This window comes from Crinia signifera, chromosome 3, assembly GCF_055691185.1.
Source record: "Crinia signifera chromosome 3, ASM5569118v1, whole genome shotgun sequence".
Classification (NCBI taxonomy): domain Eukaryota; kingdom Metazoa; phylum Chordata; class Amphibia; order Anura; family Myobatrachidae; genus Crinia; species Crinia signifera.
This window is the reverse complement of record NC_139219.1, coordinates 103,738,701-103,764,504: the sequence shown is the minus strand read 5'-3', so window position 1 is coordinate 103,764,504 and position 25,804 is coordinate 103,738,701. Positions and strand designations below refer to the sequence as shown.

The 25,804-nt window shown below is 41.9% G+C and overlaps 1 protein-coding gene across 12 annotated transcripts in view; it reads right to left on the bottom strand.

Moving 5' to 3' along the window:
- The window catches only part of ARID1B (AT-rich interaction domain 1B), a 434,060-nt gene that overhangs the window by 293,958 nt on the left and 114,298 nt on the right, over window positions 1-25,804 (bottom strand). For 8 of the 12 annotated variants that reach the window (XM_083176326.1, XM_083176327.1, XM_083176328.1 and 5 more), the window contains one exon: window positions 24,359-24,505. The exons of the other annotated variants lie outside the window; for them this stretch is intronic. In XM_083176326.1, coding sequence (XP_083032452.1) covers window positions 24,359-24,505 — 147 coding nt within the window. The remainder of the gene's footprint in view (window positions 1-24,358; window positions 24,506-25,804) is intronic. 12 annotated transcript variants of the gene reach the window in all.

The following is a 25,804-nucleotide window of genomic DNA, read 5'->3' as shown; positions in this document are numbered from 1 at the left end:
CTCGCCACGCTGCGCTCGCCACACTATATAAAATCAACTCTACGCCGACGTGGATAGTGGGGGTATGAAAAGGTCGGAGGACGCGTACCGCCGCCCCTCGCGGGTTCGCTGCGCTCGCCACGCTTCGGGTTGGCGTTGATAGTGGGGTGGCTTTAACAATGGGGGTCATTTAGCCATCAGGGTGGGTATACAATTAAAAATGGGGTCTGGGGGGGCATTTCACATATGAAACAGCTATCTGGGTGCCTGTACATATTAAAATCGCATCAAATCGCATCACATGCAATACAATAGCATACAATGCAACACGATTTTCTCTTCAAGGGAATTTCAAGGGAAATCGCGTCAAATCGCATCAAATCGCATGCTTAGGGTACTGGCATACAATTTCAACATCGGGCGCCCAGATAAGTCACAAGTACCGAAAGTTTCTATCATGTCCCCCTTTCCCTTCTCTGCTCCAAAGTATACAGCTGTCTCTGTAAAAATATTTGGTACTTATATGTTAGTTGGGTGCCCACTATAGTTACTACGCTCATACCCCCACTATCCATGTCGGCATGGATATATATACACACACATACAGTATATAGATATACTGTAGATAGACATATATAAATAAATAAAACAGCTTCATATCAGAAATGACTACAATAGATAGGATGTTAAATAGTAAACATTCAATTCATGTTAAGATGTCATCATGATACAGATTGGTGAATGTTTTAGAAATGGGTAGTAGCATTTGTACAGGTTGAGCATCCTGTATCCGGAGATCCAGTATCCTAATGACTCCAAAAACTGAGGTTTTTGGACTGATTCAAACCTCCCCCCCCCCCCCCCCCCCCCCCCCCCCCACCACCACCACCTTTTTTTTTCTTCATACTTACCAAGTCCCCCGGCATCCACCTCAGGCCTTCAGCATCGTCTCCAGCGGTCCCAGGAGTGCATTGCGCACCTGGGAACTCGTGCAATGCACTCCTGGAACTGCTGGAGATGCCAGAGATGATGCTGAAGGCCTGCTGTGGACGCCGGGGGACACCGTGGACCCCGAGGGACCATCGGGGCACCTCCAGTGAACAGATCCCTTATCCAGAATGCTTGTAATCCTGAGCATTTCGGATAAGGGATACTCAACCTGTAGTTGTAAATACTGTAGTGTGGCTGTTGCCCCAATTTTATCATTCTTTTAGTGTTTTGACAATATATTTTAATACCTATTCATAAAAATTATATTTTATTTGGTTTACTCTGAATAAGAAGTTACCAGATGTTACCAGAGGCTTATGGGTCGAATTGTCAACAGTCATTAGGTAGACCACTATTGGTGGACATGCCAAAAGTCGGCACATCAAAAAGGTCGACATAAACAAAAGGCCGACACAAGCAAAAGGGGTACTTATGTACTAACTGGGCTGCCGATTTTGAAATCTGGTCCAACGCATCGCATCCGACCATATCGCATGCGATGCGATGCGATGGACCCGATTTTTCCATAGGATTCAATGTTAAAATGGACTGAGTCCATTTTAACATGGAATTCAATGGGAAAAGGGGTCCTTTTCATACCCCTACTATCCAAGTGGGCATGGAGTTGGATATAAACCTGTGGCGAGCGTAGCGAGCCACCGAGCCCGGAGCGTGGCGAGTGTAGCGAGCCCCGCGAGGGGACACAGAATACCGTCCGCTCGCCACGCTTCAGGCTCGGTGGCTCGTATGCGATATGGTCGTATGCGATGCGATGCGATATCGCATCGCATCGCATCTGATTGTATGCCTTAAGTTAAGGCATTCAATTCACAAATTTGGCAGCCCAGATAATACATAAGTACCGCAAAAGGTCATCATGAAAAAGTTTTTTTAGTGTCTATTTCGGCACTGGAACCTATACTTTCATTTTGCCCACCAGACTAACAATTTCATTAGAATGACAACCTAGAATAGGAAAAACACATATTAAAGTTATTGTCTAAGGCCAGGCTTTCTTTTTAAAACAGGAAATGGAAAAAGAAGAAAAAAAGCAGCGCTACTAAAAATTAAAAATAACCAAGTGCATCAAATAATGGTTATATTTAATCGTCAATAAAAATAAATTACACTCTAATAATACACACTCCAATTGCAATAGAAAAATAATAAAATATGTGATTAATCACAATAATAAAATTAATGTGGACCCAGTGGTGTTTTGTATAGTCATTAATTTAGTGTTTGTGAGACCTGCACTGATCTGGTGATGGTTCAATTGGAGTCCTTAGAGCCACTGATGGTATCCTGATTATCACTTTTAGCCTTTTTCCGATGGCAAAGGAGTAATAAATTAGCCAACTCGTGGGTGATCAGGTATCCATGATGAAATGGGCATAGGATTTCCAAAATTTATAACAGGAATCAGATGAATGAGCAGGTAGATGGAATCTCTTGGTGAGAAGAGACAAAGTTCAGTCCACAATGGGGTCCAGTAACACCAACGCATTTTGCAGTCCCAACTGACTGCTTTATTTATTTTTAAAACAAAGTGACACATCAAAACCCTCAACAAAGCACACACCCATAACACGAATCCTATCTATCAGCAGACATGCACTCCGCACAACCAGCTTACAGCAAGACCTTAATAACAAAGAGCAGCTTGCAGGTTACTTTTCCCAACATGCCTTCATTGGCAGGGAAAGCAGTGCAACCAGTTCTTGCTTATTTATAAAAATGCTCAGATAGGTAGAGTAGGGGGAAGGCAACTTTGCTCACACAAGAGCCTTTTAATTAACAAATGTTCTCATTTCTGTTACTTCTGCAGCACAGCTTTTGCAAACACAAACTTTAATATCATATACAAAAAAAAATACATCATTAAATAGCTTTTTTTCCTTGCTTTGGATGAAGCAGATGGAATCATTCAGTTATGTCAAAGTAAGTGACAAGATTTCTTGCTCATTGTCATTACATTAAAGGATGGAAAAAGCCATTATGGTTCAACTATAGTAAATAAGCTGCCACCAGCTAACAACCAGCTGGCCAATTTACATGAAGCAGCCGAACTGAGCACACGGTTCTTCACGGTAAACATCTCACTCTGTCTCTAAATAGCCTGACTTACGAGATCTACTCTACAGCATTGTTTTCAATTTATGAATTAATCTTGCATTCCCATCCCAGACAATGTCCCTATTTTTTTTAATATGCAGAAAGAATACCATGTACACTGGTTGCTAAATGCAAACCACACACAGGAGTTATATATAGATATATATATATATATATAGATGCATAAAAATAGACATATAGTTGAAAAATGTTTAATGGGGCGTACAGACTGTTTGAATCAATATCGAATGAAAATCAAACATTGTTAACTGCCTACGATCTAGATTTGATCCCGATGCGCGGCCCTGTGACACCAGGATCTAAAGCAGAAATAAACGTTCCTGGCAAGTCTACAGGTGTGCTCATAAGTTTACATACCCTAGCAGAATTTGTGATTTTTTGGCCATGTGTCAGAGAATATGAATATTAACTCACACAATTTTTTTTTTCACTCATGGTTAGTGGCTGGGTGAAGCCATTTATTGTCAAACAACTGTGTTTACTCTTTTTAAATCATAATGACAACAGGAACTACACAAATGACCCTGATCAAAAGTTTGCATACCCAAGTTCTTAATACTGTGTATTGCCCCCTTTAACATCAATTACAGCTTGAAGTCTTTTGTGGTAGTTGTGGCTCTTTATTTTCTTAGATGGTAAAGCTGCCCATTCTTCTTGGCAAAAAGCCTCCAGTTCCTGTAAATTATTGGGCTGTTTTGCATGAACTGCACGTTTGAGATGTCCCCAGAGTGGCACAGTGATATTGAGGTCAGGAAACTGAGATGGCCACTCCAGAACCTTAACTCTATTCTGTAGCCAATGACAGGTCGACTTGGCCTTGTGTTTTGGATCATTGTCATGCTGGACCGTCAAAATACGTCCCATGCGCAGCTTCCGGGTTGATGAGTGCAAATTTTCCGATAACATACTGCATTCACCTTGACATCAATTTTGACCAAGTTTCCAGTGCCTTTGTAGCTCATACATCCCTAAAACATCAGTGATCCACCTCCATGCTTCGTAGTAGGAATGGTGTACTTTTTATCATACGCGTTGTTGACTCCTCTCCAAATGTAACATTTTTGGTTGTGGTCTCATCACTCCAAACAGCACAGAGACAAGCCACAACGCTTCTGGTGTATTGTAAGCGGGATGCTGTGTGGCATTTGCGTAGTAATGGCTTTCTTCTGGCGACTCGACCATGCAGCCCATTTTTCTTCAAATGCCTCCTTATTGTGCATCTTGAAACAACCACACCACTTTTTTTCCCAGAGAGTCGTGTATTTCAGCTGAAGTTATTTATGGATTCTTCTTTGCATCCCGAACAATTTTCCTGGCAGTTGTGACTGAAATTTTTGTTTTTCTACCTAAACGTCATTTGGTTTGCACAGAATCCCTCATTTTCCACTTCTTAATTCGAGTTTGAACACTGCTGATTGGCATTCTCAATTGCTTGGCTATCTTTTATATCCCTTTCCTGTTTTATACAGTTCAATTACCTTTTCCCACAGATCCGTTGACAATTCTTCTGCTTTCCCCATGACTCAGAATCCAGACACGTCAGTGCAGCACAGGATGAAAGATGCAAGGGTCTTTCAGGAGACCAGAAACTCACTGACCTTTTACACACACACACACACACACATGCTGATTACAAGCAAACAGATCACAGGTGAGGATGGTTACCTTTAGTAGCCATTCAAACCTGTTTGTGCATGTTATCAGGCTAAAATCTCCAGGGTATGTAAACTTTTGAACAGGGTCATTTGTGTAGTTTCTGGTGTAGGGCGGGCAGATGTACCAGATTTAGATTTGGGTCAGTTATTTTGTTTCTGTGCAGGGAAAATACTGACTGCTTTATTTTTACACTGCAATATAGATCTCACTTTGAAGTAAAACCCTGCCCAAATGTAATTCTCTCTGTACAATCTGTCCATTTGAGAAGGAAATTGCCTTTGCGAGTGAAATAAGGGCCTAGATTTCAGAACATGAAACAAAGTTTGTGTCCCATCTCAGGCACTGAACTTGAATGCCAAGCAATCATTTTCTTGCACATATTTAGTGCCAGTTATATATCATGTCCCCAGTAGTGCCAGTTACAGATGTCACAGTAGTGCTTTTACACCTCCCCCCCCCCCCCAAAAAAAAATGATTTTGGATAACGGATACTCAACCTGTACATATATTTATCTTTTTTTTTTCCCCAACCTTTCCTACAATTCTAGAAGATTTGCAATCAAATTCTGGACACATCAAGGCTTTAAAGCACGGGTGTCAAACACAAGGCCCGCGGGTCAAATCCGTCCCGCCAGACCTCGTCATGTGGCCCGCGTGAGGAGATAGCACGCAGGGGCAGTGTGTCTAAAACAGGAGTGCTGCGTCCACGTCCGCGGCCGCCTTACCTGTTCCTCCACTATCGGCGGCCATGTTCCTGTAGGCACATATGTATGCGGCTACAGAAACATGGCCGCCGGCCTCCACGGCTACGTGGAGGAGGGCCCGGCCGCCTGTTCCCTCTGATGCCCGGCAGTGACAGCTACTGGGAGGGGACGTCATGACGATGACGCCGCCCGCCCATGCGTCTGTAGAGAAGTAGGAGCAGGCAGGGAAGCTGGACCAGGAGTCGGGGACAGTGTGGCCGCAGCAAGCAGTGAAGAAAAGCTGGAAGGGGGGGCAGTCTGTTGTGTCATGGCATTATTATTATACAGGGGGAGCAGCCTGTGGTGTCATGGCATTCATTTTATATTATACAGGGGGAGCAGCCTGTGGTGTCATGGCATTATAATTATACAGGGGGACCTACAGATACAACCGGCCCTTTGAGGGTGACCAAACTGCTGATGCGGCCCCCGATGAATTTGAGTTAGACACCCCTGCTTTAAAGCAAGACGTCACACAAATTTATATCCAGCTTAACACAATTTATGCTTATTTCAGCATATTATAGAGATGTAAAGTTTAGTATATACACTGCTCTCTGACTTCGTATGTCCAGTTATTGAGGGACACTCCAGCTGTGTGGGCCAGCTGCTCTGTGAAGATTGACAGAGAGCTTTAAAAATAACAAAAACAGCTATGTTGTTGCTGTTTAGCAGTTTTAATAGTGTCACGGTGCAACAAAAGATGCTGGACAGTTACACAATAGGCAAACAAATTAACAAATCTTTGCTTTCATAATAAAAGAAAAACATGTACAAGCTCCTTGCACATTTGATAGAAAAAGCAGTCTCAAAAGTAGTGGTGGTCACGGAAGGAATTTGAGTAGTGTTTATCTGCACAATAAATGTGGGATTACAGCAGTTTTATGGGGCAAAGCAAGGAGACGGTGGGATGCAGGAGAGCCCATGTAAGCTGTGAAGAACAAAAGAGTAACAAACTCTCATTTAACATCCCCCCCCCCCACACACACACACACAAAATGACAAACTATAAGAAGTTAAATGTTAAAAATATATATATTTAATAGTTGTCTAGGGTTGTTTTGTGGCACCAGCATATTTTAAAATGTATACATTAAGTCTTCAAGGCTTTGTTTCAGTTGTACTCCTAAGAACGGATCGTACTATATGCATCCCAACATTTATGTCCATAAATCTCTCCTGGGGTTTGTATTGCTGGAAATTGTTAGGCTTCTCCTTTTTACATGTGATGAAATCCTATAACCAGCCAAGCACATCAGCCACCCACTTCCCAAGCAGGTGCAGCGGTGATTGGTGATTACTAGCCTAAAGCGGTGTACACACTGCAGGAAGGCAAAGCAATTTTTTGCCAATTTTGACCAGGCAGATTTGGCCATAGTCCAAATACACTGGCAGGTATTCTTTGGCATAATTCACCCTGTGCACTGAATCCTGTTTTAGATTCGCTGCACAATCGCCGGGCTCCTGAGGGCTGCAGCATTCACTGCCAGCCCTCCCTCACCCCCTTTTTCAACGCCTCAGGGTCTCGTTGCCCCTGGCAGCAAATTTTAACCCCCCCCCCAGGTGAATGGCGCAGGGAGCCGGCAGATGGGGGCAGGCAGGGAGACTTCCATCTCTGCGCCGGACACTGTGGGGTTGAAGGAGGGCTGGCAGGGACACAGGGAGAGCAGTGGCGTAACTATAGCGCCGCAGACCCCGCAACGGTGGGGAGGCGCTAACTAAGTGTGGGCGTCGGGGGTCTGCGGCCGCTATGGTCACACAACCCCTCCTCTCCACTCCCCTCCCCCGTGCCTGGGCAGCATGAAGCAAAAGCACCGCAGTGTCTGGGAACTAACAGCGTACACTGTGGATGGACACAGCAGCGGCCTATCTTTTGCATTTCTAAACTCTGCCACCGCTGTCCGTCCGCAGTGTCCGCTCTCAGCGCTTCAGTTCCCGGACACTACACAGCACTGGCCCATCATGATGCACTGGTACGACCCTGCCTACCTGCCTATAGCTGTATCAGCAACGGGGTGGGGGGGAGCACTGAAATGTTCCCGGCGGGGGGCGCATTATTTGTTTTTACACCACTGAGGGAGAGCCTCGGGAGAGCTGGCAGGGGACTGGGAGGATAGGGAGCCGCTGCACTGGTCACGTTCCGGCATATTTAATGATCGGGACCAGTGTGCAGTGAATATATTAATATTAATGAGCGGTTCTCGGCCCCCTGCTGGCAAATGTGCACAAAATATATATATTTTTTCAATTACAATTAAATAGATATTAATGTGCTTCAAGCACATGAATATAAATAGCATGCCCCTTCACAGGAAAAAAAAAATCACATTTTTTGACACCAAAAAAAAAAAAAAAAAAAACCTTTATTTTAAAAGATCACTTTCCAGTTCACCTTAAAAAGATATCAGATGCAAAATGGTGAATCATGGCAAAAATCAGGGAGAAAGCAATTCGCCATCCCAGCATTGAATACACTCTTGGCAAATCCCAGTGAAAACCCCATTGAAATGCACCAGTGAATTGCAGCGAACATGAAATGGAGAACTGGCCGGCATTCACTGCTCGCTTTCGGCGAACAGTGAACATTGAATAGTCTGTATCACATTTTCAGTGAAACAGATTCACCGCAAGGAGTGAAAACAGCCCGATTCGTCGGAAAAAAAAAACGGTGAATCAGGAGCATTGAATGCTGCCCACTGTGTGGACTTTGTCAAAAGAGCCTTTCCTGCACAGTTTATCTTGCGAGTATACAGTCGACAGTCACTAGGTTGACCACTAATGGTCGACAGTAAGTAGGTTGACACCTGGAAATGGTCAACATACCATAGGTCGGCATTAACAGAAGGTCGTCATGGATATAATCGACACTTAAAAGGTCAACACCAGTTTTTCATATATTCTGCTGTATACCAACTTGCTTCATACTGTCCAGGTGGGCAAAGAGTGAAAATATAATAGTGTGCCGAGCACAGCAATGCACTGTGTCCGAAGCAAGTGGACACGGTACACTTATGCGGCGTCCATGTTGACATATGACTACAGACACCAAAAATGTGAACATTTTGTGTTGTCCTTTTGAGTGTCGACCTTGTGTCGACCTTCTGGTAATGCTGACCTAGGGTATGTCAACCATTTTCAGGTGTCAACCACTGTATGTTCATCACATCCAGCACCCGGGGCATACAATTTCTGCCACAAAAGAAACACTGCACCCCCCCCCCCCACACACACACACACACACACTCCCAGTTGTGGCCCTGGACAGACTAAGGGGACGATTCAGACCTGCTCGCTGAGCAGTTTATTCGGACCTGTCTCTGATGGTGGGGGTGTGCTCATGCACAAACCCCCATAGTGAATGCAGGGGGCTTTCGCTGTGGTCCGCTCAGCGTTTCAGGGGTGTGCTCACAAAAACAGTGGGCGCACCCATAGAAATGCTGGGCGCCCCTGTCTGCTTGGCGTCACGTGACATCACCGCCAGTTCGCACAAGAACGGCCAGGCTTACTTTTACCTGCGAAGATAGGAGAAAACATTTGATGGTGCATACACATCCGCTGACATTGTGTCGGGGGGCGTGCGCTTGGCAGGGCGGTGTTTACCTGCTCGCTAGGCAGCTAATATACGCAGCCTAGTGAGCAGGTCTGAATTGAACCTCAAGTGCTTTAGAACTGAGGTTCTATTGTTTTGAGTTATGTTTTACTTGTGCCACTTAGATACAGTACCTCGTCATCCTTCTTTGAAAAGATATATTTTTAATTGTATGCATATTATTTACCACTTACATTCTTTTTTTTGGACCAAATTGTGTTTTTACTGTAAAGTTTCTTAAGATGAGGAACACAAGACATGCTTCAGCCAAGACTTTGATGCATTAACGCAGTAGTGTTCACAAAAATATTCTATAATTAAACCTTGAAAATGGGACAAGAGGCAATATAACTGTGTGACTATTTTAATTTCACAAGCTAATAAAATTCTTCAATCCAAAACTGAAAGACATGCAAAAATAAGATATGAAATGACTGTTAGTTAATGATAAACTCACAGATGAACCATTGATTTTACTACGCAACATGCAAGCCCTCAGAGTTATCCTCTTTTGATCATTCAAATGAACCATAACACCTTCCTCCTACACCAGGACTTGGGAAGCTGTAAATCAAACACACAGATGTATTCTCTTCTGACATTAAAGCATGTGTTGAGATTATTCTCAGAGCTACATCCATATACCCTATGGCTATTGGCAGGATTTCAAGCTAAAAGTCTTTGGCAATATTAAGGGAAACCCTGACTTGGCTTAAAATGTAATGACTAAAAATAGACTACGACAAAAAAAAAAATCCAGCCGGGTATAAAAGAAACCACAGATTTTTTTTATGTTCCTTACTTATCAAAGATTTGCATCTGATACTTAGGTCATAGTTATGATTGAAACTGTATTATTTTGTCACTTAGGGCCATAACCGAAACAGGGATTTTCCTGCTTCAGATGATTAAATCATTGGCTTGTGCATGCACGTTTACAAAATATGGATAGCCTTTTCTTTATTACCTATTTTTGTTGTTGAGCTATAGAAGAAAATAACTTTCTAGTTATGTAGATTTCATATCACAAAGTAAAAAAAAAAAAACAGACGAAAAACTTTAATCTATAAATTTAAGCCCCCCATACACAATGCTATTTCTCTGAGGGGAGACATAGCATTCAATCCCCCTTCAATCACCTGCCAGCTTCCCGGCCAGCAGGTCCTTTTGCATACAATGTATCATATGTGAAGCCAGCAAAGCCTGCACAACCCAACACATCTATAGTGTAGGGCTTGTGATCTCCTACTCCAATCTGATGTATACGGGACCGCACATAGAATCGTAACTAGAGCTGAAAAACATGCTATTTGACACTTTTCTTCCGATGTATCAGACCGAGCTATCGAATTCAGATGAAAAGAAAAAAACACATAACTCAGCTTTTATAAGAACTCGGTCCTTTCTACTAACCAAATCTCTGAGCTTTATCTTTGCCTCAACTGACCTCCATATACAGTAATATTGCACTACACATCACTTGCACTGTGCTCTTTATCATAACAGTAAGTCAACCACAGCCTCCACTGGATTAACCAATAACCCCCTGAAATATTTTGTGTCTCTCTGAACATTCCAATCATTGGCTATAGGTTTTTGTATACTTGCCGACTTCAAAACTGCAGTACATTTTGTGCTCATAGAGAATGTCTTCAAACTCTCTCTCTATTTGTACAGCTTACTGTACAATAGTATTACGAACATTATTTCAATATTCCACGTATTATAAATATATACCACAAAAAGAGCAAAACAAGATCACTGTGCAATTTGACACCCATCTCATAATGGATTTTGGATGAGGCAATCCTTAAAAGACCACATATTTAAAACCACAAGATGTCTTAGGATGGCATTTCTAAAGACTTGATTGATCTAAGTACAACCCTAACATAACAGTTTTAAATGTACCTTTTACCATGAGATTTAATATTGCCTGGGAGCATTCACACCACCACCTCCTCTATCCACGTGTCCCTAAAAAACAGTGCAGTGGCCTCAAACCAAGAGCCTCCATATGAAATTGCATGCTAGCCCAGAGCACCCTCCTCATGTCCTTCAGCACCAGCTAAAAGCCCCGGGCCCTTTCCTTATGTACTTATGTAATAGTCCTAAGTCCCCCTTAAGAAACATCTTTTCCAGCCCAGAGGCCCCCTAATATCTTCATATTCCAACAAAGTGCCATATTTATTTCAATTCAATTCATTATTATGCGGCTATATCTGTCTCTATGTAGCTCCAATAGTCTGTCATCAGTCCGTCCACCTTCCACCACTGACCACGGATTCTGCTTTTGCATTGTTAACTGGAGGCAGAGCTGTCGAGAGGGCTGCCCTGCCAAAGACATTACCAGGCCATATAATATATAAAGCATTTATATCATCTGTACTCCGGAGGGAGGCGTATGGAGTTGTGGAGAAATGATGAACTGGGGTTCCCTTTCTAGCATGAGAACTGGATGCATTTGCAACGTGGGCTGTAGTTTGGCCACCTTTGATGCTGATGTGAATAGATACCATTTGTTTCAACAACCCCATAGTGCAAGCATTCCCAACCACGGTCCTCAAGGCAAACTAACAGTGCAGGTTTTAGTGATATCCAGGCTTGAGCACAGGTGACTTAATAATTACCTTCATGATTCTGATTAAACCACCTGTGCTGAAGCCTGGATATCATTAAAACCTGCACTGTTGGTGTGCCTTGAGGACCGCGGTTGGCCATAGTGTATATGCCCTCGCAGTCACCAGAGTTTGTGCTATAACACAATTTGCTGCTCTTTTTCCTTTCGTTTACATCAAGTGAGAACAATGGAGTTAATGCAAATGGATTCATACTATTTGGCACCAATGTTTATGTATTAAATTTGCCAACATCATTTTTAGGCATGTTCTGACTTATTAGGACTGAAAAGCCTAGAAAAATATAGTTCTTACAGTCTTAGAATGTATAACATACAAACTACCTAAAAGCATAACAACAAAAATAGCCACATTTACAATATGGAAAAACGTGTAAATGTCATACTTTCATTCCTTTGCATTAACACCTCCTAGAGATTTTTATTTTCCGTGTGCGTAGAAATCACTTTAGCAAGCATTCATCATCTCAAATTATCATCTCAGGACGCAAAATGCTACGGGATTAACGAATGTTTGGTATTGGCCAGCATTCTGTTAAGTTAGTGGGATTCAATGCTCCAAAGAGCAAAATTCCTTTAATGGGTAACCAGAGGCGAAAGAAAACTATGTGCATTTAAAATGAACATTTCTAAAAAATAATACTTGAGAAAAAATAGCCTAAAGCATTTCTAACAAGTAAATGGCAAAGAAAAGCAATTGGAATATAGCAGCTGAAATGTAGTAAAGTGTAGAATGAAGCTGTCAGTAGGCTCTGAAATACTTAGTCATAATTTATAAATGTGTTAGGGATTTGGGGTATTGCTACTAAAGAACTGACACTGCAATGGAATTTTTAAACTCAGAAGGTCTAATTTAAAGATGATCATTTATGTCCCGCAGTCAGGCAACACTGGTAATTTCAGCTGGTCGACTTCTTTGGGGCAAATAAAGACCTTTACACACTGAGAGGTCGGTAAGGAAGATCATCTTTATCACACCAGGCTGTGAGCTTGTACTTTGTTACATTATTGAAACACTAGAGGTAGCAACATACTCGAAGACTCAATGTTGTTATTATTAATATACTGTATTTGTGCTCATGTGCCAGATGTGTTCATTTTGACATGCAAATTGTATTTATTATATCTATTTTACCCATTCTCCAGTTCTATTTTTTAGATTTGGACTTTTTTGTTTAGCCCTTAAAACAAGATGCATGATCGCTGGAAGGGACCATAATACAGGAGATGTTTCGGATGAAAATAGTGGTTATACTACTGCTGTCCGCGAACAGGAAAAATAGAGATAAAAAACAACTGAAGTAAAGTGTGTAGAAATGCAGAAATAAACACAAACAAAAAATAAATAAAAGTAATTTAAAGATGAACTCAACCTTAGCAAAAGCTGCTCTGTAACCTGGTTTATTTCCTTTCTACACCTTAAGCACAATGAGCTCACACTGCAACCTTGCTTTTGGATTTAAGGTAAGGACTGGATCCCAGGTGATCACTTTTTTTGGTATACCAGAAGCATTTTATATTGCTATGAAGGCATTGTCCAAGAGTAGCCAACTCCTTAGTGTCACATCCACCATGGCGCTTGCCTAAAGACCCCTGTACTGTGCCCAGTCCTGGACCCTCTAGGTGCACTAAAACCATGGCGCTCACCTGTTATGTCTCTGGCTCCACTGGGGTACATGTGGCCGTGTTGTCATTGCGTGGTGACACTGGTGTATTGTGCTCCAGCTCCATGCAGGACATGAGTAGCATATCGCCATGTGTGTTTGTGCCTGGTCTGTGTCTGTGTAAAGGCCGGTGTTTGTGCAGCTGCATACAATCAGGGCTTCCCAGCCTCTCCTGCACGGCTCCACCTCCCTCTCTGATTGCCTGACCAATCCCAGCACAGCTCACCTGGTAAGTACTGGCTGCTCAGGCTAGTCCAGCAGTCAGTACAATGATGTCGATCCCGTAGCATCATTGCTCCTACCTGGCTCTGTAGTACTCACTACAATCCTGAGCTTCCGCTCTCACCTGGCTCTGTAGTTCCCACTACAGTCCTGAGCTTCCCCTGGAGAAGATCCTGCTGGCCGTTTACTGCATAAAGTACCACCGGACTCTGCTTACCGCCTATGTGGACAGCGAGGTCAGATCCTCAAAGGGGTCTCACCTTGCTATACTCCCGACTGTCACTTCCAAAGGTTACCTCTGGCAGCAGCCACGACCATAAACTGCAAGGATTCCTCTTCTCCAGTTATCTTCATTTATTATCTTCAAATCATCATCCACATCACCCAATCATCCAATCTACTAACCTTCATCAAATCTTCAAATCCTCATCCAATCATCCAAACCGCAACCAATCATCCAATCTTCAAATCATCATCCACATCACCCAATCATCCAATCTTCTAACCTTCATCCAATCATCCAATCTTCATCCAACCTTCATCCAATCATCCAATCTTCCAACCTTCATCCAATCTGCTATACAATCTTCATTCGTTCTTCAAGTCATCCAATCCTCAATTCCTTCTGCAACCCTTAATTACTACTCCAGTTTATATTCTATTCAACTCTTCAATTATATTGCAATATTCTTCAAGGACCAAGCTTCATCATCTATTATAATACTTTCTGGACAATTGACTTTATATTTGCATACTTGCCATATACCGTTTTTATCATCATTATCACTGTCTGCAATATCTTCATTAAATTCATTATATTTTATCCTCCTTGTTTCACTCCCTTCTGTCGTGAATGCAACCACCCTACGTTAAGCACCCAGCCTCCGTCACTCTCCAGCTGGTGCTTCTAAGAGCGTGACACTTAGATTTGTTTTTGCCCATATGATTTTTGCATATATACAGACTAGTATTATATTACAAATATAATATATAACAACTGAACAATGAAAGAAAATATTTCTGTAGTGCACCTATGCTCATTCTGTCACAAGAGGGAAACCTTCCTATAGTGGTTGCTAATGGCCATTGCCATGATTGTAAAAACACTATAATAATGATTGCTGTATATTCATCACATACCTCTACTATTTTCACTTTTATAAGTAAGACACTTTGATGCGCATCACTTTTGCCTGTCTATGCATCAAATTCTCCCTTAAATCAAAATAATCCAAGCCCTGTAATACATATCAACTGCTATGTTATTATTCTATTTGTTCTAATACTTTCAACCAAAACAGTCTGTAATCATCTACAATGTGGGTATAATAATAGCACAGAAAACACCAGATTTGTATATTTTACGACAGGCACACATACACCGCAATAACATAGCCCAGGAGAATGTCACATGGGTCCAATACTATCTCCTGCATCAGGTCTCATTAAAAGACAAATGTGTTCTAGGAGTTTACGATCAAGAGGGAAAAGGAGAATCCATTTCGCTCTCGCTGGCAAGCTCCATGGGTCCACTAAAACCAAATCATTTCACCAGCCTACATTCCAATAGTTTTATTATCAAGTTAATTAATAGACTCCTGTGCTAATATCTAAATGCTAAGCAATTAATGGCACTGAACTATAAATGGCCTTGTCTTTGCACTCACAGCAAAATCTTATCAAGCAAATGCAATTCTATCACTTCAGTGATTTAACACGAGCTCGGCGAGGTTAATACTCCCTGGCAAATGCAGAGTGTGGCGCTGTTTTAATTAACCTTCTGTGATTTAAGCAGTAAGAAACAGTTTACAAACTTGCACACAAAAAATACTACAATAAAAACTAGACAAACATTGAGGCTCAAGTGTTTGCGTAATTGTAGTTTTCATTTTGACCCTTTAATTAGTAAGACTTTTTGGTTATAAATTAGCTAATTACTGTACATAGCTTATTAGTAAAATGTTTTGTAGATTTATGTGTATTTGAGCTCTGACAGTCAGCTCATTTGACTTGTAAATACGTTCTACCTATAAATCCGCTTTAAACAAGATCACGCCTCAAATTCCAACTTAATTTTTCCAATTAAAATGTTGTGATGGAACTAGAAGTTGGTGAAAAGTATTATAATAAAATGTTAAAATTAGCGATAAGACAACCGATATCCTTAGGTGGGTCAATGACAGAAAACTTTGACATGTATGGCTAAGGAAAAAATAAAAGAGGAAAAAAAAGAGTTGCATGGTTGCACTATATAATTTTCAAGCAGTGTTTTCAGAACAAATATTACTACCAAGTACATTGGGGGTTAGTCAGTCAGACTTGATGATAATTGAATGACTGCGCATGCGTATGACTGATCGAATGCATGCACAAGGTCATCCTGCTATAAAATCCAGCGTATTTTTCATTGCTGACTGTACACAAGTTATCGGACAGGAAGCCAGCGTTTGTGGGCGTCACCCAGCCGTTTTCTGGGAGTGTCAGGGAAAATGCAGGCGTGGCTATGTGTTTTTATGGAGAGCGTGTGACGTCCACTCCAGCCTTGATCAGTCTGTGTCTCTCGCACTGTACGAGTAGGTCCTGGGTTACGTACAGACTGCACACAGTCGAAAACTCATTTGAAGGTGAGTTGCTTATGAATTTGCAGCTAGTGGCTGACCTGCAAAGTTTTCCAAGCCATTCTAGCCTTGCACAGGGCAGGATTTCACTCTGACGGTGGTGGCTATCTGATTGCAGGTCTCTGCAAATTAGCAGAGAACAAATCAGGTCTGAATAACCCCCATTATTAGCCAGCCTAAAGTTCTTGATTCAAAATCAAGGCCCACACAAAGTGGAGAAGGGAGGATTATTCAGTTTGGGGTTCAATAGGAATAATTAAACTGGGTACACACTGAATGACCCATAATTATGATTCCGTTGGCAGGTGTATACATCTATATGCTTCTGATACAGTATATTGGGTCATCAGGCTGTGTGTATGGGTATGCCAACTGCCGATACACTTGCTGCAGGGTGCGGACATCACAGTTGGCCAGGATAATTCAAATGCCGGTCCAGCTAGGTATCCTAAAAGACACGTAGGGCATCCGATCATAAGTGTATACATTTACCTTATCGTCTGCTCGGCCTATGCAACAATGTGAATCCAGCATTAAGCTGCGTGTACCTTGGGCTACATTAGTTGCAAATTTAAAAGGGGATTTCTGTGGTGGATTATAAGAAAAAGTGGTACTCTTTACCTAGAAGGGCGCCAGCGATTGAAATCGCGGTGATCGGGGGTAAAAATCGCGGTCATCGCGGGCAAATCGGGATGGCCGCGATGCCCGCGATGACCGCGATTTTCCCATAGGGAACAATGTTAAAACGGCAGATTGACCGCGATTTTACTGTTAAATGCCTCAATGGACCCGATTTGGGGCCAAATAGGTCAAATTAACCCTTAAATGTCCCCCCCAATTTTTAACGCCACCCCACGATCCACGCGAACCCGAAGCGTGGCGAGCGCAGCGAGCCCGCGAGGGGCGTCGGTACGCGTCCTCCGACCTTTTCATGCCCTACTATCCACTAGGGCGTGGTGTGAGAATATAATAGTGTGGCGAGCGCAGCGAGCCACCGAGCCCGAAGCGTGGCGAGCGCAGCGAGCCCCGCGCGGGGACGCGGATACCTTCACAGGTAGACGCGTCCCCTCGCGGGCTTCACAGGTGTCCGCGTCGCCACGGACACCTGTGAAGCCCGCGAGGGGACGCGCATAACTGTGAAGGTATCCGCGTCCGCACGCCACGCTTCGGGCTCGGTGGCTCGCTGCGCTCGCCACACTATTATATTCTCACACCACGCCCTAGTGGATAGTAGGGCATGAAAAGGTCGGAGGACGCGTACCGCCGCCGCTCGCCACGCTTCGGGTTGGCGTGGATCGTGGGGTGGCGTTAAAAATTTGGGGGGACATTTAAGGGTTAATGGGCTCTGTGGCCCATTTAACATTGATTCCTATGGCCAAATCGGGTGGATTGAGCCATTTAACAGTAAAATCGGGTCCATCGCGCCTTTTAACATTGATTCCTATGGGAAATCGGGAGCATCGCGTCGCGGGCATCGCGGGTACATTTATGGCCGGCCGCGACGCGACCGACACGATTTCCATGTTTAACATGGGTTTCAATGGGAAATCGCGGGCATCGCGTCGGTCGCGGCCATACATAAATGTACCCGCGATGCCCGCGACGGGCGCCCTTCTAGGTAAAGAGTACCGAAAAAGTTTTAATTTTCAGCCAAATCCCCACAAAAATACATGATCAGATTCTCACTTTTTTTATTAGATTTTTTTTATTTATTTGCAAACAGGTGCAAACATAAGACATATCCTTCTAGTGGTTATTTTAAAGTTGTATATTCATGAAAACAGTTAATTCAGCAAAATTTGGTATCTGAATGACCTTTTGTGCAGGTGCTCATACTACGTTGGAGTTACAAAAAGGAACACCTGCAGAATAATAATATAAAAAATGGGGAAAAAAGGCTGAGGAAAAAAAAACAACAGTTCAGGGTCTATCGCCCTACTGAACAGGCCTCCCTTAGGAAGTCTTTGTTATGTTATCAGTCATGAATAGCAATGGATACATATGGGAGTTGTATATACTGTACATAGATAAAGTCTAATAGTTTTTATAAGAACAGTTACTTACATAGATACTGTACTGCTTACATCCTTACATAGTATAAAGCAAAGTCCCTGAAGCACGTGTGTGTCTGAACGAAATAATCTAAAAAATTGCTGGGTGAACATTTGTGCGGTTTTCACTATTAGGTAGTGCAGTTCTCCCAGAAGGTTACCGCGTATACACCAACGCCCTATACCATATCGGAGCCAAGGAAAATTAGTTTATCATAATCAACCATTCAACATGCGCTATGCAAATGGGGTGACTGGAAACTTTACAGTTGTGCTGCAAATTCATTTACACAGCAAGCAGTGCTGCCCTGGTAACATTTTAGGGGTGTGGCCTATCTGCAGAAGGTGTGGCCACACCCCTTAGTGGAAACTTGATGTTAATAAAAGTTTTGGAGCAGAGTGAGCCTCTCTGCCAGGGGCATCTCGGACTTAACAGCCTTTGCAGTACAGCACACTCCAGCTGGGAGCAATTATAGGCATTGTAAATAGGGCCAGATGCCCTATGCACACATCAACACACCAGCACACAGATCCTCACTGTCACACTGCAGGGAGAAATGTGGCATTAGCCTATGTAGTCGTGCCCACTCACTGTGTAAGTGATAGCCCACTGGTAGCATTACAGTTGCCGTTCTAAGCTTATTCATGTTCCCTGCATATACCCTACGCTAATCCCTGTAACACACCTATGCCATAAGTGCTTGCCATGGCATCGTGCCACAGTATTGCATCCTGCAGGTTCCAGGGCCGCTTTTCTCCTCCTTCCTTGGTCCCGCTCACTCCTGTGGATCATAAGCCTGCGCTGCTAATCACATTCCACACACAGCTGTCGGTGGCGCTTCCCAGCTTGGTACGGGACCGGACGGAGGCTGGGACTCATTCACCTACCCACCTATGATCCACCACCTTTCTCTTGAATTTCTAGAGCACTACAAGGAACTAATATTGTGATTTTACATCATATGGGATATCTAGCCCAATCCCTAAACACAACAGATGTCAGAGTGGCTTGCCATCAGGAATCTTGAGTTCTTGAAAACATAGAGCATTGCTTTGGAAAAACGACGACCTACCCATCCATATTGGGACACAATTTATTCATCGTCTCTTCAGTACCCTTCAGTGGATCATCACAGGAATGGTAATATAAACTATCTGAGTCTGAGTCCCCTTGCGGGGCTCACTGCACTCGCCCACGCTACGGGGTCGGTGGCTCGCTATACTCGCCACGCTATCTAAAATCAACTCCATGCCAACGTTGATAGTGGGGGTATGAACTATCCATGTTGGCATGGAGTTTATTTACTTTATTTTAGAAAGTTTGCCAAGCACAGAACCCGGAAGTAGCGTGCGCCGATGCTCGCACCGTGAAACTACACAAGTACCACTATCTTTACCCAGTCGGAAAAATTATGACTTTTTAATTGATCTATTCACAAGCATATACTACGACCAAGAAAGTATGCAATTGGTGTGAATGTTCACCTTCCTCAATTTTTACTGTTTTTATTATAATTTTTTGATTAATTTATTATCTTAATTCATAGTTATTAATATAATTTATCATTGTGAACCATCTTGTATGTTATCATTCAGCCAGTGCATTCATATTCACCTTTTTTTGTATGCAACTTTAGGGGAGTAACTGCCCCTTGCAACCTGCTGTTAAATGCACACCATACATATTCTCTTTTGTGCTGAGGGATCTAGTTTGTGATCCAGCGGGAGTCTTGCAACCATGTTTGGGAAGCGACTTGGCCCCCGGGGCCCCAGAGACTAGGGGTTTGGTTTGGCCCCAGGTATAATGCCACTCTGCAAGCGTCCCTGGCCATTGGCAGCAAGCAAGGGAGCAGGTAAGTCACAGATGGACACAACAGTTCCTGGGGTAGGGACTGATGTGAATGTTTAAATATTCTCTGTAAAGCGCTGCGGAATATGTTTGCGCTATAGCTTTATTCTATAGAATATATAGCTATAGAATATGTATGCACTATAAAAACTGTTAATAAATAAATAACAGTCTAATATGTCGCCATTTTATCAATGTCTACATGGTCAATATCACATTATGAGAAAGATTGGCATTTATTACTTAAAAGACCACAGCTGTTGTGATAAATATCCACAAATTGCAATCCAATACTGCTTATTACAATATACAAAGGATTAGTAGGTACAATATAATAAAAATGGCACATAATGAATGATACTTTTGAATGAAAAACACAGTGTTATGAAATATATGAAGTAATCCAGCAAAAGACATTAGTTTCTGTAGTACAGGCACGCAAAAAAAATAAAAAAAAACTTGAAACAGCAGGGAAGAGTTCATGTTGTCTGTATCAGGTGTATGACTGTCCGATAGGGGGCATCCCGACGATGGAATCCAGACTGCCCGTGCTCCGACACAGGGGCGTGTGCAAAAAAGCCCCTTGTGGGTTAGGTGGCTCGATTTGCTTGCCACAAGTTCTATTCTCCCTCTATGGGGGTCGTGGACTCCCACAAGGGAGAACAGCCCGTCAGTCGGGATCCCAGTCGGAGCACCAGCAGTCTGGATTCCGACGACGGGATACTTACCATCGGGATCCCCCCTGTTGGGCAGTCATCCGGCACCTCTCTGTACCTACATCGTAAACATACCAGTCATCTTAATTATTTGTCCCAATCAATGACAGCAGAACTGCCACAATAGAAGTACAGTATCACTAGGCCATAACAAAGTATCATTTAAGATATATTTTCAAGTAGAAGTGTTAAACGTTCTGTAAACGTTCTAGAAGATGTCCTCAAGCCCACTCAATAAGGATCTATAATTTGGCATAATAATGTAATCGGTATATATATCATTAATATTTTTCTGTGTCTTAGAGGGGGGGTACTTACTATGACATTAAAAGATGATTGTATTTATTTGGCATTTGTCACATGTTGTAAATCTTGGTATGCCATGATGTTTTATCAAATGAAAAAATCATATAGCTTAAATATTTTACGGATCGGATACCTGCACATAAATGCTGACCCAGAGAGTGACCAGGAGGTTTACCTTTCACATGCATGGAAGCTAGATGACCTTAGAGAGAAGCTGTTATGCAGGCATCATGCCCCACATATTAAAGTGCAGAAGACTACAGTCAACCAATTCAACAAGAACCAATGATCTCCAATCATTGGAAGCATTAGCGAAGTAGACAGTTATTTCTTAATACTGGGTTCCACAATGCCTAGGATAGTCGTGTCCTAAATATACATTAGAAATGGAGACGGTTAGTTATAGTGTGCTTGTAAAATGATGCCTATTGCTTGCTATTACGGGTGTGGATCATTAGGTTGACAGTGTGTAATTTGACAGTCAATAGGTTGACCACTAGTACTCAACAGGCAAAAGGTGAACACAGCAAAAAGGTTGACATCGAGAGGAAAAGGTTGAAATGAGTTTTTTCATGTGTTTTGTTGTCTAAGTCGGCATATGTCGTCACGGACACCATATAAGTGTACTGCTTCTGCTCGAAACACTTTTATATTCTCCCTCTATGCCCTTTGGGATGGTGAGAACAAGCCAGTTATAAAGAAAAATAAAATAATGAATAACTTTCGCTTGTGTCAACCTTTTGACCATGGCGACCTTTTATGCGGTGTCAGCCTTTTGATTATGTTGACCTAATGTATGTCGACCTTTTGCCTGTCGACCAATTGACCGCCTACGGTTATTACACATACTTAAAAAAAACTTTATTTGAAAAGAACAGAATTGTCTGCTCACCGGGTCAGAGCTTTTCTCACACATATCAAGTAGAATTGCAGAACACTAGCAGACCATCTAGACAAAAGTAAATGTTTTTTTGCCATCTCCGTGAAAGTGGTCATCAAACAGAATATTTGAACCAACACATTGTTTTCTTACATTTTATTGATCTAACCACAAAGAACTAAAGGAGGAAATATGATTCATGTTAGTTTTGCATGGATCTTATGGTGTTTGTTAACAAGATATTTCATCTGCTTTCAGCTAATCAATTCACAAATAATTTACAAGAGCAACCACTTTAGTAAAAGCCTTTTGTAACCCATTAAGCGCTGAATGTTCCTGAAAAAAAAAGTGATGACTGGGTTACACTGCACAAATATTACATACAGTTCATAAAGATAATCCACAAAAAGAAAAAATGCTCACAGACATTCAGATTTGACCTCAAACACCTAACACCAATATTCCAAACAGCGCAAATGAACTGCACAATGGAGAGTACATTTTTTTCTAAAAAACTGTGCCTTCTTTTACATTGGAGTTTAACAACCCTTCTTGTCGCACCATATCCTGTGTGACTTGTAGCACCGAGCGTCTTTTCGTGCAACCTTTTCTATTACACTGCATCTTATTCACAAAATAGTGCAAACCGAATGTAGTATTTGTGTGACTGCAGCTGTATCTGCATATGGAATACTACATTAGTGTTTTACTGGAAATATTTTATTGCAACATTTCATACGAAGAACCCCTAGTTGAAACACCCCCTTAGTATATTTTTCCTTCTTAAAACAGACGAGTGGTCACCATAATTATTCAGTAAAATAGCACTTCGGCTATCTTGTCTTCAGGTATAGGAGCTAATAAATCTCATGTAATTTAAAAAATGATGGGCAATATTAGAAGCACATTGAAGAAAATCACTAAGTTCTCAATGATGAAGAAACACGAACGAAGGAGATAGAAGACCTTTATTCTAAAGGTTCATATTTCATTTACCTAATTGCAAGACCATACTTGCTAATCAATTCAACCACTTCTTGTAATACCAAAGGAAGATGAAGCGCTAGCTTTAACTGGCTGGATTTTCCACTTACAGCAGACGAGTACTGAAATGAACAAGAGTTGACAGATGCTACCTCATGTTGCCACTGAGAGCTCAAACACCCTGACATTGCATATTAGCTCTGATTGAACTTCCTGAAAACTGATCAACTTGCTATCGTGAGCCTTCCTGCGTTTCACATTTAAATCGGTCAAAAATGACTGTAAATAAGAATATATCCATATGTGTAAATAATGAGTCTGCTTTTATTTTTCTCTTGCACAAAATCATTAGTTATTGGTCTAAAGATCATCAAAAAGTTCAGTATAACCAACTAACAATCATAATAAAGCAAAGTACATTGATGCACCTATCCGAAACAGAAAAGACAACATTGCTAATATTATAAATACTGTAACTACTAGAAAGTAACAGTTTTTATTAGAATATCCCTGTAGCTGTATGCAGGGCAGCCGAGAGGTAGGACGGGCCCTGATAAAAAATGTGGGGCGTAGCCTAATTGGATTAGGCATGGCCACCTACTGTGATTAGGCCACCCATCGAAAATGTTTAGGGGGGTGAAAACACAGTTGAGGGGGGGAGAGTTATTGCCCCCCCCACCCACTCAGCAGCAGCAAACGAAACCTACAGCATGTGCTGTGCTGACGGCAGGCTCAGCATGAGCACTCACGTTGTCAGTGAAACGCTCATGCTGAGCATGCTGTCAACACAGCACATGCTGTAGGTGTGTGCTGCTACTGCTGCCTGAGAGGGAAGGGGGGGTTGGGGGGTCAGACCAGGGTCCCCGCCAGGCCCCTCCAGCAAGCCCGGGCCCGGGCATTTTATGATTGGAAGTCAAAAGTACTGGTTATTCCTATTATATTGACCATAAATAAATTGATTTGGCTTTTGACCACCAATGCACGTCACCATGTACAGTAAGTTTCCCATGGCACTAAACAGTGCCACAGCATTGAGCTAATATTAAGACTGAACACAATCAACTGGGGTGGTGTAAGCGGAATAAAAACTTCATGGACCTCTTGGTTTTTTAATTCATCAATAAAGCAATTAAAACATTACACAAAAAAAGAGAAATCACATGCAGTATTAGAGGCAAATTATTCTAATTTTGTAAAAATGATAAAGGATTCTCTTCTTCTATACCAAGATTAGAAAGGATTTAATTGTATCCTAAGCATGCATCCAACACATTAAATATTTGTCAATTTTCATTCTCCTAGCCAATTTTTCTTTCATCTTGGCTATCTGTGCTTACCTGCTGGGGTTGATACCGCTGCGTAGTCTGCGACAAGTACTGACCCTGGGACTGCGGAAACGAAGTCTGTGACTGCTGGTTGTAATATGGCTGTTGGCCTTGTTGGCAGTAGCCACTAACACCTTGCTGACCGTACTGAGGCGGCATCTGTTAGAAGAGCCAAGCAAAGTACACATGAGTCAGGTAAGAGGACTCAAAGCATTAGTGCTAGTTCAGACGAGCATTTTTGCAGAAGTTGCTCAACTGCTTTCTAGATGGAATAAGATGTGGCAAACAGCTCTAGAAATCATGCAATATGGCGATCATTTGTGCAAATAGTCCCTTCACCTTCTTGCAGGTGCCGATGCCTGCATGATTTTCAGAGATGTAAGTTTGAATTGCTCACTTGGCGCATGTAGATTCTAGCAAAGCACTCGTCTGAATGAGCTTACTCACGGTGCTCAGATAAGTTCCATCATCATGGCAATCCAAATAGGTCAGAACAGATATGAGGGAATACTATATAACATATAGTACAACATGGATTTCAAGCATTCTTTCACAAATTTCGGATACAAATGTCCAACATTATTCTTGAGGCATAAGCATACACATGCTATGGTTTGGTTCTCAAACAGAAATTCCAATTGATTGGTCTAGATAAGTAAAGACTCTGTTGACAGCACACAGAAAAAAAACAAAAACCTGAAGCATCCATACATTTCATATAATTAAATACACACTGACATATACACTATATTAAATCTTCCTTCTCCTTTCCTCTTTTACAGCTTTGTATTTCTGGGCTACTTAAAATTCTGAAAAGATGAGCATAAATAATTGGGACGATGTCATATGGGTGAGTGGAGCGTATGGATCAACAGCTGATTGACAAGCATTGAAATGGAATATTTAACTCATGCCGCATTCAAGCATTTAACCAATTAGTACAAAGAAAAAATTCCTCAAAGGAACCTTTGAACAGTGGTAGAATGTTAAAAACTCCTTTTCCAAAAACATCCTTTGTAGTGTAAGATACAGTACTCCATAAATATGTAACAATACTTGTGAGGTGAAAAAAGGATTTATTCTCTCTTGGCTATGGCCTCGGATGAATAGCTGAGCTCTCTACATCACTTGGGACAGCCCAAAGCCATAAAGCACTAAAATGTAATTAACATAACATGTTTCTATGCAGCCATGCACACCATGAAGGACCAGTGGAAGCACATCAGAATTAAATACAAAAAAATTTAGATGATCAACTACAGAACAAGATATAAACACTTATTTTTGCTACAAACATATGTATCGATGTAATATATTGCTTAACCACAATAACATAAATCCCATAGTATACCTCAGTATCTTCTAAGTATTAAGAATGTTTTTTCTCTATTCACATACTCTTGAAAGTGAGGCCCCCAATCAATATTTTATATCTGCTGAATTAGTCAATCATGTCCT